Source organism: Belonocnema kinseyi, chromosome 2, assembly GCF_010883055.1.
Source record: "Belonocnema kinseyi isolate 2016_QV_RU_SX_M_011 chromosome 2, B_treatae_v1, whole genome shotgun sequence".
Taxonomy (NCBI): Eukaryota; Metazoa; Arthropoda; class Insecta; order Hymenoptera; family Cynipidae; genus Belonocnema; species Belonocnema kinseyi.
Genome location: NC_046658.1, coordinates 36,386,992 through 36,404,736, shown reverse-complemented (window position 1 = coordinate 36,404,736; position 17,745 = coordinate 36,386,992). Strand labels below are relative to the sequence as shown.

General features: G+C 36.2%; 1 protein-coding gene across 5 annotated transcripts in view; it reads left to right on the top strand.

The window, feature by feature from the left end:
- The window catches only part of LOC117168032 (ammonium transporter Rh type B-B), a 264,431-nt gene that overhangs the window by 41,918 nt on the left and 204,768 nt on the right, over window positions 1-17,745 (top strand). For 3 of the 5 annotated variants that reach the window (XM_033353362.1, XM_033353363.1, XM_033353361.1), the window contains exons 2-3: window positions 6,477-6,612; window positions 6,722-6,778. In XM_033353362.1, coding sequence (XP_033209253.1) covers window positions 6,480-6,612; window positions 6,722-6,778 — 190 coding nt within the window. In that variant the 5' untranslated portion in view covers window positions 6,477-6,479. Of the gene's footprint in view, window positions 1-5,971; window positions 6,065-6,476; window positions 6,613-6,721; window positions 6,779-17,745 lie in introns of all 5 variants that reach the window. The other 2 variants (XM_033353359.1, XM_033353364.1) reach the window with 1 other exon arrangement.

The window sequence follows — 17,745 nt, the reverse complement described above, 5'->3', positions numbered from 1 at the left end:
TTTATTTACAAAAAAAGTTCTTAGGTTCAAAAAAACATTCAGTGAACTGAAAAACTGTGGTCGGTAATATAGGTATTTAGCTGTGTCACATGCCCTTAAATCGTGAAATTTTCACCTCATCTAAAAATATGGACTGTAAAGTAATCTTGGAATCTATCCCAAAGTAGCAATCAATCGTCAAAGTAGATGCTTCCTTTAAAAAAAATCCGAATATATAATCATACAAATGAGAAAGTATACGATAAAATAAAGAACAAATAAAAAATATAATTTAATACAGATTCCATTAATACAAAATGTATATATCAGCTTTATGCAAAAAGTTTATATAAAAAGAAAATAATTTTTGTACGATTACACAGGCACACGAAGGTTGGTTTGACTCGGTCAGATCGCATTTTGTTCCTAACCTCAAATTATGAAAGTTAGAACATTCATGGAGACACCAAGAAAGCCAAGCTGTTATATTTTTTCAGAGTCACTGATTCCAAATATAAATGTCATTTGACTCAGCGAGGTCGCATTCCATTCATAACCTTGAAAAAAAAATGAATTTAAAGACCGAAACACTCTCACGCCTACCTGCAAAGCAGCGCGCCTTCGCTGGTTTCGTTGCCTCAATAAATTTTAGAACAAATAATTCTACACATCCCCTGCCGGGGCAGTTGTCATCGGCACAGTAACTGTCAAGGCAGCAGTATTTTATGCTACAGACTGATAGCCATGTTCAAGGAATGACTAACAAGTTCTATGAACCTTTAAATTTGAAATCAGCGACCCTGAAAACATATAACCGCTTTGCTTTCTGGGTGTTTCCATGAATGTTCCAACTTTCATACTTTTTTGAGGTTAGGAACGAAATGTAACCTGATCGAGTCAAAACAACCTCGAATTCAGATTTAGCGACCCTAAAACGTATATAACTGTTTATCTCGTCTTTTGGAACATATTACTACCTTTTATTTTAAGAGCATAATTTCTATACTATACATGTATAATAATACTATAACACTGGCACACAAACAAAAGTGGTCTGTCCGACAGACCACACTAGCATATCTATATAATTTTGGGGTCGCTGATTTCGAATCCGGTGTCCAAATAACTAAGTTGGCTTGTATTTTTCTGAAAAACGAAAAAATAGACGTAAAATCGACAAAAAATGATTTTTCAGATATATTCTTGCAAAAAAATATATTTTTTTTTTCGCCCGGTGGACTTAACCAACATATTTATATATCTTTTGGGTCGCTGAATTCGAATCTGAGGCCCAAATAACTAATTATGGACTAAATCAGCATATCCTTATGTTTTTGGGGTCGCTGAATGCGAATCCGAGGTCAAAATAACCCAGTTGTCTCATATTTGATCGGAAAATGCAAAAATAGAGGTAAAGTCGACGAAAACAGCGGTTTTTCGTGCATATTTTTGCAAAAAAATCTTTATCCCCGGTGCACTAATTCACCATATCCTTATGTTTTTGGGGTCACTGATTTTTAATCCGTGGTTCATATAACCCAGTTGGCTCATATTTCACCGAAAAACGCAAAATTAGAGATAAGATCGACGAAAACCTTTAAACCTTTTCCTTCCTCGACTGGGATTGTCGTTCACTGTTAGTCTCCTTGCATGACAATAGTATGATTTTTTGTAAATAAGTTTTATTTACTTTTAGCGTTACCCAGGAACAACCACGTGGACGTAGTAAATTCTGTTCCCTTTGGGGTGCTTTATTACCGAGAGTCCCCTTGCCTCTCACGCTTATAGGGTTCTTTTCTTTATTATTTTCATTTATATCGCTTGTATCGAACCCTTTTGTTCTCAAAAGACCTACGTAATGGGTTTCACTTTCGTTTGGTACCTTGATTGAGTTGATCTCTTTTAAACTCCAAGAGTAGTCAGCCATCATGTTGATATCCCAACACCCCTGATATCGCCTCTCCATCTTTTTTATATCCTGGTGGAAACGTTTGCCTTGCTCTTCACTAAAGTCTCCCAGGTTGTCTGGAAACTTATTTATATGCAAATGAAGAAAATGTAGCTTCAAATTCACAAGTCAGCCTAGTTTACCAAAGTTTGTTACCATTTCTGAAACCACATTTTGATAGTCTGGACTTTTATTATTACCTGAAAAGATTTTTACAATATTTTTAAAACTAAGCCAGGCATCTTTTTCAGTACCAGACATTTTTATAATGAATTATGGATCCTGCAACAGTTTTCTTATTTCCGTTCCATCGAAGATCCCCTCTTTTAATTTTGCTTCGGAAAGTTGTGGAAATTGATCTTCTAAATACGCATAGCAATCGCCATTGGATTCATAGCTAGCGGAGCGAGTATCATCACGGATAAGGCAGATTTAGAGCAAGCAGTGTTTATTACACCGAAAGAGGAGAACAAAAAAAGGAAGGCTAGGGGAAAGTACAGGAAAAATGTAGAAAAGGAGAGATTACGAGCAAAAAGCGTGAGATCGATTGAGGATTTTATCAAAAGGAAGGGAGGGGTAGCAGTAAAGAGAAGGAATATATGGGTTCAATCTTGAAATATCCAAAAATGTTCAGATAGCCGCCGGAAAAGCATAGTCTTGTAGAGAAGGATGAGTATGTTAAGGGGACTGAAGAAAACGGATATGAAACTGAAGATCAGATGAAAGAGGCTTTCCTCTTTTCACGAAGAAATTCGCGAAGTTATCCTAGAAGTATATAGTAAAATATATTCGAAAAATTAATTCAGTTATGATAGATGTAATAGGGATTTATGAACAGAAGCACGAGAAAAGGAGAAAGGAATTAAAGAAGGAAATTAGGCGGGGAATGGCTGAACTTAGGAAAGAAATAAAGAAATGGGAAGCAATCAGGGAAGAGGAAGAAAAGAGGATGCAGATATTTGAACAAAAACTAGCGAAGCAGGATATAAGTTTAGAAGAGAAGGAGCTGAAGGAAGGAGTGGAAGAAGTACTAAAAAGTATTGATGCGAAGGTAGAGATAGAGGAAGTTAGAAGTGTAGGAAAGGAAGAGCGAAGAGGGGAGAGAATGCTACTGGTGAAACTAAAGAAATGGGAACATAAAAGGGAAGTAATGACAAAGAAGAGGATGTTATATGGAAGCTCAGAGAGAATATAGAATGATTTGACATGGGCAGAAAGGAAGATGCAGTGTAAGTTAAGGAAATAGCGGAAGAGGAAAGAAAAAAGGCAAGAATAACATGGGTTAAGTATGCGAAAATACAGATGAAGAAAGGGAAGCGATAGTAAAAAAGGGGTGATGGGAAACAAGGAAAGGAATGAACGGAGATAGAAAAATAAGAAATAGTAAGAAAAAAAAGGAGACGAGAAATAAAAGTAGGGAAGAATGGAAGAAATGTGACTGAAATATAGCAGGATTGGAGAAAAAGGATAGGGAGTTTATGAGAAATTTGACACAATGAGATGTAGGCATAATGATGAAGGCGTAGTTAGATGAAAAGGGTTCGGAAAGAGTAAGGGGAAGGTTACGGAAAGGTTACAAATGGTAAGTTCAAAATGCAAAGGGCAAAAATAAAAAGTGCAGAGAAATTAGAGGAATGTAATGGGAGTAAGGAACGAATGTATAACAGGGAAAGATAAGAAAGAGAGAAATGAACGAAAAGAAGGTTTAATAATAGAAAAGGTAAAGATGGAAGAAGAAAAGTGGAAGGTAGTGGGGGTTTATGTAAACGGTGATATGCAGGAGAAAGCAGAAGAGAGTAGAAAAATAATTAAAGAAAAAAAGAAGAGATTAGGCTTATAATAGGTGGGGATTTCAATGTGAGAATAGGAGATACAGGAGGAAGGAAATGAGGAAAACAGAGAAAGACGAAGAAAATCCAAAGATAAGTTACTAAATGGATAGAGAAAGAAGTTGTGGAAGAGCTTGCAGGAGTTAGGATTATTTATATTAAACGGAAATATACAGGGAGATGAGGAAGTAGTATAAACAAGCTCAGGAGGACAAAAGGGAACGTAATTGATTATGTGATAGTGGATGATGAAGTAAGAGAGAAGGTCAAGAGGCTAGAGGTAGGTGATTATATGAATTCGGATCACCTTTCCTTGATAGTGACATTAGAGGGAGAAAAAATAATAACAATATAAATAGAAACGGAGTATAGGTAAAAAGTGTAGGAAAAGAGGATTGGTCAAGGAAAAGAAAATAACAGTTTAGAGAAAAGGTCAGAAATATCAAAATGGGAAAGGGGAATGTGGACGGGGAAATGAAAAAAATGATAGGAGAAATAAAAAGAGAATTAGAGTACACAAACAAAAATAAAGTTAGTAAAGGGGGAATAGAAGTGGATGGGATGAGGATTGTAAAGAGAAAAAAGTAGGTAAGAAAGGAATGAAGAAAGTGGAGAAAAGAAAAAAGTAATGGGGAAAAATATAGGGAAAAAGGGAAAGAGTATACTGAGTTGTGTGATTAAACGAAAGAGGAAGAGCATTAAAGGTTTGAGGAAGAGGCGTAGAAGGCTAGGACGGAAGAAGACATATGGTAGGTAGTAAATTGAGAAAGAAAAAGAAAAAAAAGTGTAAACCAAGATATTGAAATGGTAGAATGGAAAAAATATTTTTTGGATTTGGTAGGAGCAGTAGAGAGAAGAGTTAGGAAAGAAGAAAAATATGATAGGAAAAGAGATGACAAAGAGGACATAAGAAGGGAAGAAATATTCTAAGCTTTACGAATAATGAAGGATGAAAATACACCTAGAATAGATGAGATTCCAAATGAAGTATGGAAATATGGAGGGACGGAACTAGAGGAATAAGCATGGATGATGTGTAATCGAGTATGGAGAGGTGAGGGGTTGCCAGAGTTATGAAAAGAAGGTGTAGTGATACCAATAGTGAAAAAGGCAAAGGAGAGGAGGTTAAAGATTTTAGGGGCGTGGCTCTGATGCCAACACTGTATAAAGTATGTGTAACTGTTTTGTCAGAGAGATTGAAGAAAGAATTTGAAGAAAAAAGATAGAGCCACCGAATCAGACAGGGTTTAGAAAAGGAATGGGGGTGATGGAAAAAAAATATGTTCTGACTGTTTAGTAAATAAGAGGATTAAAAAGGAAAAAGGGGCAATGATAGCCATGTTCGTAGACTTAAAGGCAGCGTTTGGCTCATTAGACCCAGGCGAAATAGAAAAAGTTATGGTGAAAAAGGGGATAAGAGAGAGATTAATAAACCAAAATTTAAGAAATTTAAATTAGATTAAAATCCAAATTAAAAATCTCGTTTAACGTACAATAATCAAATTGATACAAACTCCTGTTAAAAAACAAGAATCCAACCACCAAATTTGGACCACAACGAACAAACAAAAAAAACCCTATTATGATTTGAAAAAAAAATTTAATTTTCGGACAAAAATAAAAAAGAGGAAAGAAAAATGAGAAGGCAGCCTACCACATCCCGTTGCTTTTTTTTCTTTCAAATTTCTAAAACTATTGAAATTATGTCGGAAAATTTAAAATTCATACTATTTTCTGTATACCATTTAAAATAGATTCAGTGATAAATTTTTGCAAAGATCCTTTAGGTAATTTTGAAAGTGGGGGTGTTGTCTACATGATAACTTGTAAGATCTGTAAGATGAAGTACGTGGGACAGACTGGCAGACTTCTTAATACAAGGATAGAGGAACACAAAAGTGATGTTCGTTTAGGACGCTGTTATAAGAGTTTTCTTGCCAGCCATACAAAGGAATTTCTTGATGTTGAGCATGAGTTTGACTGGGATAATTAAAAAATTCTGTTAATGAAAGTAATGCGGGAATTCATGGAGATGCTTTATATTAAAAAACAAAAAAAGTTATCTATTAATTTAAAAACCCATTTGGATCAATTAAAGCAAAGTTATGCTAATATAATTAATCACATTTAGCGGTGTTGTTTTATGAATTTTGTTTTTCTTTTACTTGATCTATTTCTGATGTAATTATGACAGATATTTCTTTTGTGGTTACAGCAGGTTGACCTACTGACCCTCATTCGATTGTCAGGTATCGAAGAGAGAAAGAGGGAGAGAGCGCCGTGCCGGTTCTTCGTTGAAAGGAAGGGGGTTCTCATATTTCTTTCCTCTTTTTGATTTTCGTCCGAAATTTTTGTTCAAGAATTTTTTCAGAATGCAATGGGAGCAATTTTTATTTGTTCATTGTGGTCCAAATTTGTTCGTTGGATTCTTGTTTTTTTTCGGGAGTTTGCATAAATTTGATTATTAGACATTAAATTGGATTTTTAAGTTTGATTTTAATCTAATTAAAATTTTTAAACTGAGAATTCATTACCATTACCAACAATACTAAAGAAGTTAAAAGAAAATAGTCATTTCCCATATCTAAAGATTTCTTATAAAAAATAACGACACATTTTATGAAGTCGTAGAAAAATATATTTCGCAAATAAATCTCAGAAATATTTACAATATAAATTTTAAAAGCACTAGAATAATTTTTGCCAATTGTTTTAAACAGGGAATGCTTTCAATATGCGGTGCGAAGCAGCAAGTCCTTCTTTTATTTCTGATTCAATTTATCGTAATCGTGCTAATAGGCACGCTCACAACGTACGGACCTGAGGCACGTGCTAATGTGATCAGAAACCATTCGGGTGAGTACCTGAATAACTTACTTGAACGCGCGTTCACCGAAGTAACGAAACAGTCAAACAATGATCAATGATATTTGGTCAAACACGTAATGATTCAATTTAATTCCAGGTTCAAGTAAGAAGGAAAAGACATCTCTGGAAGATGATCCACTACGTATTTATCCCAGTAAGCATATTTTACTTTTCAAGGTTTCGAAAATGGTAATAAGTCTATTTTCAAATGCTATATCTATTTAATTATTACCGATTTCGATTATATTGTTTAAACTAAATATATTGCGCTTTTAAACGTATTTAAAATTAAAAGTGAATTTTAAGAGTACACTGTTAAAAATTGCAACCATGGTATTGGAATCATGAAATTACAATGCATGTATTGTAAGTGTTGTAAGTCGTAAAGTCATCATCCAGAATTCCAATACATGTATTAGAGCGTTTATAAGACGAAAATTGTGCAGAAGGAAATTACGGAATTAATGGAATTCAAGGAATGCACGGAATTCATGGCATTCAAGGAATTTACGAAATTAATGGAAAGAAAGGAATTCAAGAAATTCCTACAAACTACGGAATTCGCGAATTTCGTAGAATTAAAGAAAATCGAGAAATTTATGGCATTCACGAAATTCAAAGAATTCATGAAATTCCAGGAATTCATCGAATTTATAGAATTGACAGAATTCACGAAATCCATGGAATTCATGAAATTTACGGAACTTGCGGTATACGCTTATATTATGGATCTCACGGATGTAACAGACGCTTCATTTACGGAATTCACGAAATTCACAGAATTCATGGAATTCAGGTAATTCAAGGAATTCGTGGGATTGACTATAATCTCGGAATTTACGGAATTCAAGAAAGTTACGGAATTCATGTGACATACGGAATTCACGGAATTCGTGCAACTAACAGAATTCCAGGGATTCAAGGAATTGACAGAATTATTGGAATTCAGGGAATTCGTGGAACTCCATGAATTCCATACATTTCGTGCATTCCGTGATTTTATTAAATTTCATTAACTCATTGAATTTTATGAATTCCTTAAATTTCGTGAATTCCATGAATTGCACTATTTACTTGAATCTCGTCAATTATTTAAATTATATGAATTTCTTAAATTCCGTGAATTCCATGGATTTCTATGACTTCCGTGAAATTGTCGATTTGCGTAAATTCTTTTGATTCCGTGAATTTCTTCAATTCACAAATTGCGTGAATTCCATGAATTCTATGAATCTCGCGAATTCCTTGTATTCCGTGCATAGCGTGAATTCCTCGAATTGCGTAAATTCCGATAATTCCGTGAATTCTATAAATTTGGTGAATCCCACTAATTCCATGAAATCCGTGAATTCCGGGTATTATACGAATTCTGTGAATTCTTAGAATTCAGTCAATTCTGTGAATTACACGAATTCCTTTAAATCCATGAATCCCTTGAATTCCATAAATACGCGCGTTATACACTATGAACTAAAAAAAGTTTTTGCTCCGTCCGAAAATGTCTTTTTTTCAGGGAACAAGTGTTCTCAGAAATGATTTACATTTTTTGTTGTCGCAATTTTTCGCTTCAATAGGTATCGAGATATCCAGCTACTAGACTTGTATTACAAAAATCCAATACATGTAAGGTAGCATACCAATGCTAGAATTTAGAAACTACAACATTGTGTATTGCAGTGTTACCTTACGTTTCGGAAATAAACTTCCAATACATGTAGTTGCGGTTTCCGAAAGAAATTTTTAACTGTGTATATTTCCAGAAATACTTTTGTAAACAAAAGAATTTGTTCAGAAAAGCTGCAAACGCTTTCTTATAAAAATCTAATTTCAAATTATTGCAAAAACAAAATGAAAAGAAAGTAATTTTGTTATTTTTTGATATTCTATGGGTTTATGCAAAATAGAAAGTTTGAAAAAGGTAGCATGTGAGATGTGAATTTTCCAATGAAGAGCATGGTTTTTAAGATTAACATAAATAAAACAAAAATGATTGTGTTTGAAAGAAGGCATAAGACAACAATATGCAACATTGTGTTAGACGAAGAGAGGATAGAACAAGTTGATAATTACGTGTATCTTGGAAGCTCATTTTCTAATGATGGAATGATAGGTGAAACGATATGTAGGGGTATAAACGAGGGTGGAGAGATTGTCGGCAGTATAGGAGTTATTGCCACAATTAACAATGTGACAAATAAGGATTAAAGTGCAATATATAATTCTGTACCCTGCACCCATTGTGATGTAACGTAGCGAGGCCTAAACGAACCAAGATAAGGATAGAACCAGAGTGAACGCCGTTGATATACAATTCCTGAGGAATACATGCGGTATAATATTACGGCTAATAGTAAAGTGCCAAGTCTGTAATGAGAGTAGGTTCTTAACGAATGTGGTGTAGAGGAAACACTGACTGGTAACAGTGAAATAAATTTGGGATACAGTTTGGTCATGTTGAAAATATGGTTGCAGAACATTTGACGAAGCAAGAGTATTTATAGGTAATGTGAATGGTAGCGTATACATAGGCAGGCCGAGGAAAAACTGGTGAGAAAGTGTGAATGATGTTCTACGGCGACAAAATATAAAGAACCATAAAAATATGAGAGCTTGCATGATACAATGTTTAGATGTAAAGGAGGCAAAAGTTTCGTTAAAACAGAAAAGCCCTCGGGTAGAGCTTTTCTTAATGTATGTGATTAAAGTAAAGCATATCGATCTTCCTAAGGGTCAGTTTTTATATTTTTGTGTGAACTGTTACGTACGATGGCTTTGTGAAGCTCTCCATCTAGGTGAGTGCTTAAGAGATTCATTAGCGACAAATGTTGGAGCGGCGTTGCGGAATAAGTGAGTTGATTAAATTTATGATTATAATACAATATATAACAATTATAGAACTCAAATTATAGATGCGTTAAGTCATCTAGGGCTAGAGACTCGAGACTAGTGACTGCTGTAGAGATTGATCAGCGACCCGTGTCAGAGCGGCGTTGTGGAATGAGTGAGTTGATTAAATTAATAATTATAATATTCTATAATATATAATAATTATAGCATTACAATTATAAAATTGTGAGGTCATCCGCGGCTAGAGAATGCACTGTTGAAAATTTCTGTTGGAAACTTCCACTACATGTATTAGAAGTTTATTTCCGAAACGTAAGGTAACGCTGCAATACACAATGTTGTAGTTTCCAAATTCTGGCATTGGTATGCTAACTTACATGACTTGGAATTTTATAATACAAGTCTAGTAGCTGGATATCTCGACGCCTGTTGAAGAGAAAAATTAGAACAAAAAATGGTAAGTTCGCTAACCGGGTGCACCAGGTCGCGCCCCAGGTATCTTAGGACGTATTCTACGAGAACTTTTTCCAAATTTAAATTGTTTCAATAGCAAAAATTACTAAAAATTATGTATCGACGATCCGGGTGCTCCAGGTCGAACACATGATAGTTTGAAATGTTTGCTACGAGAACTTTAAAAAAATTTTAATTTCGTTTTTTGGTGAGTCGACGATCTGGGTGCATCAGATCGAGCACCAGGAAGTATCATATGTATTCTGCGAGAACTTTAAAAAAAATTTAATTTTGTCAATAATTTTGTCAATTTTGAGTAATTTCGGCTGTTGAAACAATCTAAATTTTGAAAAAATTCTCTTAGAATACTTGCTAAGGTACTTGGGGCGCGACCTAGTGCACCCGGGTCGTGGACTCACAATTTTAATTATTTTGGCTGTTGAAACAGTCTAAATTTTTAAAGTTCTCGTAGAATACGTATTAAGTTACCTGGTGCTCGACCCAGTACACACGGATCTCCGGCTAACAATTTTGAGTAATTTTGTCTGTTTGAACAATCTAAATTTTGTAAAAATTCTCGTCGAATACGTATTAAACTACGCGGTGCTCAAACTAGTGCACCCGGATCGTCGACTCACAATTTTAATTATTTTGGCTCTTGAAACAGTCTAAATTTTTAAAGTGCTGAAATTCCTGGGGCGCCACCTGGTGCACCCGGATCGTCGACTAACCATTTGGAACTATTTTGATTATTCACCAAATTTAAATTTTTTTAAAGTTCTCGTAGAATACGTATTAAACTACCTGGTGCTCGACCCGGTGCACCCGGATCGTTGACTCAATATTTTAAGTAATTCTGGCTGTTAGTAATTTCCTTGTGCACAATTTTCGTCTTAAAAACGCTCTAAAGCATGTATTGAAATGCTGGACGATGGCTTCACGATTTATGATCCTTACAATACATGTATTGCAATTTCGTCATTTCAATACCATGGTTGCAATTTTACCTTACGCTGTGTTCGATGTCATTTCGCATAAATTGTCCAATACTGCCTACCTTTAAGGACAAAGGGAGTAGGAGTGGATGACGTTTACGTTCCTGTTATGTCGAGATTGAATGTTTTAAAAAAACATCATGCACTGACGAGTCTTCGTCGAATTCTTGAAATACATTTCAGAAGCTGACGTCAACTCGACCAGTAAGATAAAAGCCATTAACACCTACGCGATCTAGCTTCTAATATACTATTTTGGGCTCATCAAATGATGAAACACCGAATTAAAAAATCAAAGCAGAATCTTTCACGTGGAAATGAAAAAGTACTTCATGCGCCACAAAAGTTCAGAAAGTGAGAGGATAGTCCTACCACATTGCTTTAGAGATATTGGCGTTCTCGATGTCCGTCAATTTTGTGCATTGTAAATTATACAGCTGACCACGTATTTTAACAGCAAACGTGACATGCCACTCTAAGATCAAATGTGTAGAGAAGATACACACTATACGTCTCTTAATCTTCCTGATCCAAATGGCATTAACATCATAGCTCCCTCGTCAGAGCAAACTGCTCAGGAGTGGATATTAAAACCATTGCATGAACAGCATCCCGGGACACAAGATGAATGCAAAGTTGATCGGAAATTGTAGGGTTTGTCGTGGCTATCCATGACATGGTAATCAGCCCCAAGAATTGCCAAAAGCATATTTTCCGACTTAACATGAACGATCGGTGCCGACTGTCTAAAGATTCTAATGAATCTATCGAGTGCCTAATTAATAGTTGCAGAAAGTTAGCTCGTCGAGAATATTCTCGCAGACACAATGATTTAGCTGGGATCATTCACCAGTAGATTATCTTGAATCTGGGACGCATTTAGAAGCACGTTGTGTTGCTTGATAAGCAGGCGCATACGTCCAAATCATTGACGTCAAGATTCCCATTGATAAAAATATCCCAGAAGACTCTGCAGCCATAATCCAAAAGCATAACGAACTTAGACAGGAAATTACCAGGATTTGCAAGCTAGAAAAATTAACCATTCGTCCTATTGTGGTTTGAGCAACAGGAAACTCCCACACAAGGTGATAGATACACCTAGAAGATCTAGGAGTTCAATGAGTCGTATCTGCAGCCTAAAATGCAGTTTCACTTCACACCTGACACATAGTTCGATGGCCCTAACGGCCCTCTAATGAAATAAGTTTAAAGAATCGTATAGGAAAAAAAAGTGGTGTTTTGGCCAGCTTTTTCACATTTGTTTCTACCGTGCGATGGTCAGCAAAAATTCAAATGCAAAAAACAGTTAAAATCAATATTTATTTTTGTGAATTTTAACATCATTAAAAATAATGTATTGTATTTCAAATATCATCAGCTATAATATTTTGATTCTTAAAGTCATAGAAAACTATATTTTTTGAGATTTCTGACTTTTGGCACGAGAACTATCTTAAGAAAATAAATGTTCACAATTTAATGTTTAAAACTTAGTGAATATATGTATGTATAATATATAAACAAATTTAGGTTTATAAAATTAAAAGTAACCATAGCGACCCGTCAACACTCGCTGCTCTATGAACTGAAATCAGTACAATGCGCTAGATAGATCAGGACGTCAACGGAGTGTAATCTGTTTAGTTGCCTAAGGATGTTTATGCGGCGATTACACTTAAATCAGTAACCTTAGTTTAAACTCGAATTTTTTACAGCACCAGTTCAGTAATGTAGATCTCGACTATCGGAACTATAGACCCAGCTTTTCACTTCCATTTTTCTCCATGAAGCAATGGAATGTAAGGGTGTTTCTCAAAAAGTTGGCCACTTTGGGGAGTGTAGTTTCTAAGAATTATAAGAATGTTGGGAATGGCTAACATACTCTGAACGAAGTGAAATCGTGCAAACTAATTAGTTCTCAGACGATTGTTCATAAAATAATTAAATACCCCCTAATGTTAATTATTTATTAATACCATTTGTTTATAACAACAAACTTTAAAACCTGAGAATTTTTTCTTCCTTATACCTCTATGCATTGAATTCAAGTGACGGCAAGTATTGGGATCTGAAATCTTGAGGGTACCACTAGCGGCAAAAGCAATATGTCCAGCGACAGTAGGTAGACGTCTCATAAGTCTCATGTAAAAACATTGAAAATTAGTCTCAAACCTTAAAAATGAAAGTAACAATAACTCAAATTTGTGATTTCACAAAATGTACACCGGCATGTAGAAACTTCATAGAAGGAGACAGAATTTTACATGCAGGAAACCTTCTGTTTTGCGGAAAAGAGGTGGAAAATGAAACTTGAGTTTCTATTATTGCATTTTGTTTAAAAACTTCGAATTTAAAAACTATTGTTGTCTAAATAATAAATTCTTCAATTTTTCCCCTCATAAACACTTAAAATGTAATATTAACTATTGACATTTCATTGCAAAATTTAAGTCATATCAACTTGAAACGACAAATCAGCACTAACTTTTTTCAGATTTGAGGTTATGTTGATATATTTGTACATAAAATAATCTTTTTATTTAGAACGTGCTTTGATTATTTTCATTTGGAATAGTAAAAATCATTGAGGAATAAAAACGATAAATAATTGACGATGATTATAACTGTTTCTTCAAACTTTTTTATTGGCAGTGAAACAAGCTTGAAAATCCGTTTGAATTTCGTGCATTTCATTTTATTTGTAACTTTTCATTCATCGCTTTTTATTTTTATCCCGGTTTTACTCTAAAAAACACTCTAAAACCTGTAGAAAAATTATTTTCGTATATTCGCCTATACTTCCCGTCAAAATTTACCTACGCTCAGGGCTTTCCGATTCTGTCACCAGGTGGCGTATTCGAGTATTTCAGATTCTAATAAGACAAATCTTTTCTAGGAGTTAAAAAATGAAATTGGAAAAATCAGTACTTTTTTCGCTGTTTGCATTAACATAAAAATTAAATGAACAAAATAATAAAAAAATATACTCTCCCATCTTCTGAAGAATTTATTCCTAAATTAAAAAAAAAGAATACAAATTTGAAGAAAGGAGGAGGAAGTGAGGTGGTGAAGCTGAAGAGACGTTAGGCCCGAAGGGGTCTAACATAACGCCTTTCTCTTAACCTGTCTCTCTGGCCAGCAAAATTCAAGCGGCGGCTGTCCCACGGCTCTTTCGGGATCTGAAGGATCGACGGTCTGTCTAAATGGGGCTGTAGAGACCAAAACGGCCAATAAGCCCCTCCCCTCTCAAAAAAGGCTCAGTGAATACCCCAAGAATGAGGGACTAACCACTTCAAGGAAGCCAACTGCAGGGGGGATTCAACCCCTCATTAAAGACATCATCCTGGCAAATCGTCAGGTAAGATCGGCTTCAGGCAGAGAACACAATGGAAGGTTCTAAACAACTCCTAGTTGTGCAGTTTCCTGAGTCCTAGGGAAGGGCTTTCACGGTCCTCAAAAATACTTCGTTTAACCATTTTGGACAGGTCTACTTTAGGGCTGCCGATCAGGAACAGTTGGTGCCTGTCGGAACATAGTAAGATCGGAGGTAGACCTAAATAATTGCTACAACTGCCCAAATTAACTGACATTGCAGCGAAGGCGCCTCTGCGGTTCTACAGAGGGGCATGTCTATAAGGCACAAAGGAGCAGAAACCTAGGCTAGCTCGAGATAGCATAAGGCAATTAGCGGGCGCTGGTCTTAGTCACAGGGACCCCCAAGGTGGCTAAACCAATAGGCTACATACTGGCGAACGTTGCCCCCTGCTAGAACTATGTTCAAGAGATCTGATGAAATTAGAAAGCTAGTCAGGAAGTCGGGCTACTTTTGACAGCCAAAAGAGCCAAACAAAGGAATTGCGTATACTGGTGGAAGACTGCAAGATAAGAGGTCTCCTTCATCAGCTGGGGTGCAATGCTAACTCCCACTATACTGTATGGAGTAGCATGGACAACAAGTCAAGAGAAAATTCACGAGGAAAAATAACTTTGATGAGTTTTTGAAATAATTTTTCAGGGTTTGAAAAAATGTGACGGGAAAGTATGGGGACCTGTAGAGAATTATCCAACAAAGAATTTCATGTATCAGACATATGGGTTTAACACCCCTACACACCCCCCACGAGTTTTTACTGCTGATTTGTTGAAATTATACTTCAATTAAAATTTGTTTGATTATACAATAAATGTCACACAGAATTCATGCTGCAGGCAAACGTTCATTTAAAATTACATTTTAAATGTTTACATTATACTATAAATGTAATAATGGAACACAAATTACAGTAAAAAGGAAGATAGAACTTAAATTCTTATTGGTAAATTATGTGCATAGCCATGCTTTTGCTATCGTATTTGTTTTCAATGTCCATTACCTTTGATTTAGCTTGATTACAAATTCTTAGACGAAAGAGCAATTTTGTACAACCTGGTGCAATGATCTGAATATTTGCTCCATTTGCTGGAAAGTATCAAAAGTAGCTTCATTGACGTAAAAGAGCAAGTTTTTTTATATTCTTCATGAAAAAAGCTTATTTTCAAAACAATCACTACATAAAAATATATAATGTCTTATAATCTCTTCTTGAGAATAATTCAAATGTTTCGCGCTTCGTTACATATTTCTGATTCCAGTTTCGCGGCGGCTAGTGGAGGGGGTACCGTGACCCAACTCTCCCTAGAGGAACTCTAGCTAGAAGTATTTTAAAAAATCTGTAATATATAATCGACAGCTGTGCACGGCCGCCTGCAAATTTTTGTGACCCATTCTATAAAAAATATTGCTACGCTCATAATAATATACTAGGCAGTCTGATAAGTCCCTGAAAAATGAAACACGGAGACGTTTTTTTGGACAAAGTCGGTTTTATTTTTCAACATACTCTCCTTTTAGGTCGATACAGCGAGTCCAACGATTTTCTAACTTTTTGATACCGTCCGAAAAGTACTCGATCGGAAGGTCTCCAAAATACGCCTCAGTTTCAGCTATGAGCTCCTCATTTGAGTAAAAACGCTTACCAGTGAGCCATCTCTTCAGGTTAGGGAACAAGCAATAGTCGCTGGGGGCCAGGTTTGGTGAATACGGTGGGTGAGGAACGAATTCGAAGCCGATTTCATGCAATTTTGCTTGTGAAACTAAGCATGAATGAACAGGCGCATTGTCGTGATGATAAAACGGTTTTTTCTTCTTCAAATGCGGTCGTTTTTCGGCGATTTCGATTTTCAATCGGTCCAATAATGATAAATAGTATGCTGCGGTTATGGTTTTACCTTTTTCAAGATAGTCCACGAATATTATGCCATGTGCATCCCAAAATACGGAGGCCATAACCTTTCCGACCCACTGTTGCGTTTTTGGACGCTTCGGAGCACTTTGGCCCGGTGGAACCCACTGTTTTGCCTGTTGCGTTGACTCAGGAGTGTAGTAGTGGATCCAGGTTTCATCCATTGTTATGAATCGGCGCAAAAACTCTGTCGGCTTACGCGAAAATAATGCCAAATTCTGCTGGAAAGTTGTCATACGAATTCGTTTTTGGTCCACTGTGAGTAAACGCGGCACCCATCGCGCGCAGAGCTTCTTCATGCCCAAAACTGAATGCACGATATTGCCCACACGTTCCAATGATATGCCTACAGCATTAGCTACCTCTCTCAATTTCATTTTGGGATCATTCAACATCATATCATGGATTTTTTCGACATTTTCTGGTGTAGTGGCCTCTTTTGGGCGCCCAGATCGTTCAGCATCAACTGTGCTCGTACGGCCACAACGAAACTCGGTAAACCACTTATGAATCGTTCCAATCAACGATGCAGAGTCCGGGTAATACTTTTCCAGCTTGGCCTTGGTCTCGGATATCGTTTTCTTACGAAGATAGTAGTGTTTGATCAAAACTCGAAACTCAGATTTTTCTATATTAAAAATTATTGAATATTTTATGTGACTAAACAAGATTGAAACCAAATTCAAAAATATTTTAAGATATTTTACATTTATATATATATAAAGTTTATAAACAAATTTCAAAATATTTAAAAGAGTTCAAGATATTTTTAATGAATTTCAGAGATTTTAACTAATGTTGAAGAATTTTAAAGGAATTTTGGTAGAATTTAAATGAATTCTAAGAAGTTTAAGTCATTTTAAAATATAAATAATGTTCTTGAAATATTTAAAGTCTTTTAAATCTCTTGAAATCTTCGGATATTTGTAGAAATCCGGGTATTTCTCGCACCACAGAGCATGCAGCCGTGCCATGTCACCCCGTTCAGGGGGCTCACTCGCATCGTAGGACTCTAGCAAGTCGTGATTCGGTCGCTGCGTCCACCCAAAGGTCGCGAAATCCCGCGGATCCATCGCATTGAATCGATTTTCATTGGCTCCCTCAGCTCTAGATTGGTCGGCATTGTTGGCCGACCCATTGTCGGGAGCCCTGCGCGTTCTGTTGTTTTGAACCGCACTTACTACAACTATGTTTGGTGTGGTCATTGTTGTTCCCACGAGAAGCTAGGGAAAGGGGTTCGTCCATCCTTGTAGAGCCCAGCATGCAAGGATAAGGCTGCGTACTCTGAGAGCTCGCCTGGTATCCCAGAGTCACCGTTCTAGACACCTCACCCAGGTGCCATTCAGCTTTCGGCACGGTTTTCACACCTCCGCTTAGGGGTTAATTCCTTCGGGACCACCCCTGGACAACTGTCCGCGACTGCCTATTTATTTTTGTAACCATATTCAGCAGAAACCCTGGGTACAGGGACCCTCTATCCGCAACCCGACGACGCGTTCGGTGGCTTTGTCATAGGCCCTTCGGCTTGATTCTAGAGGAAT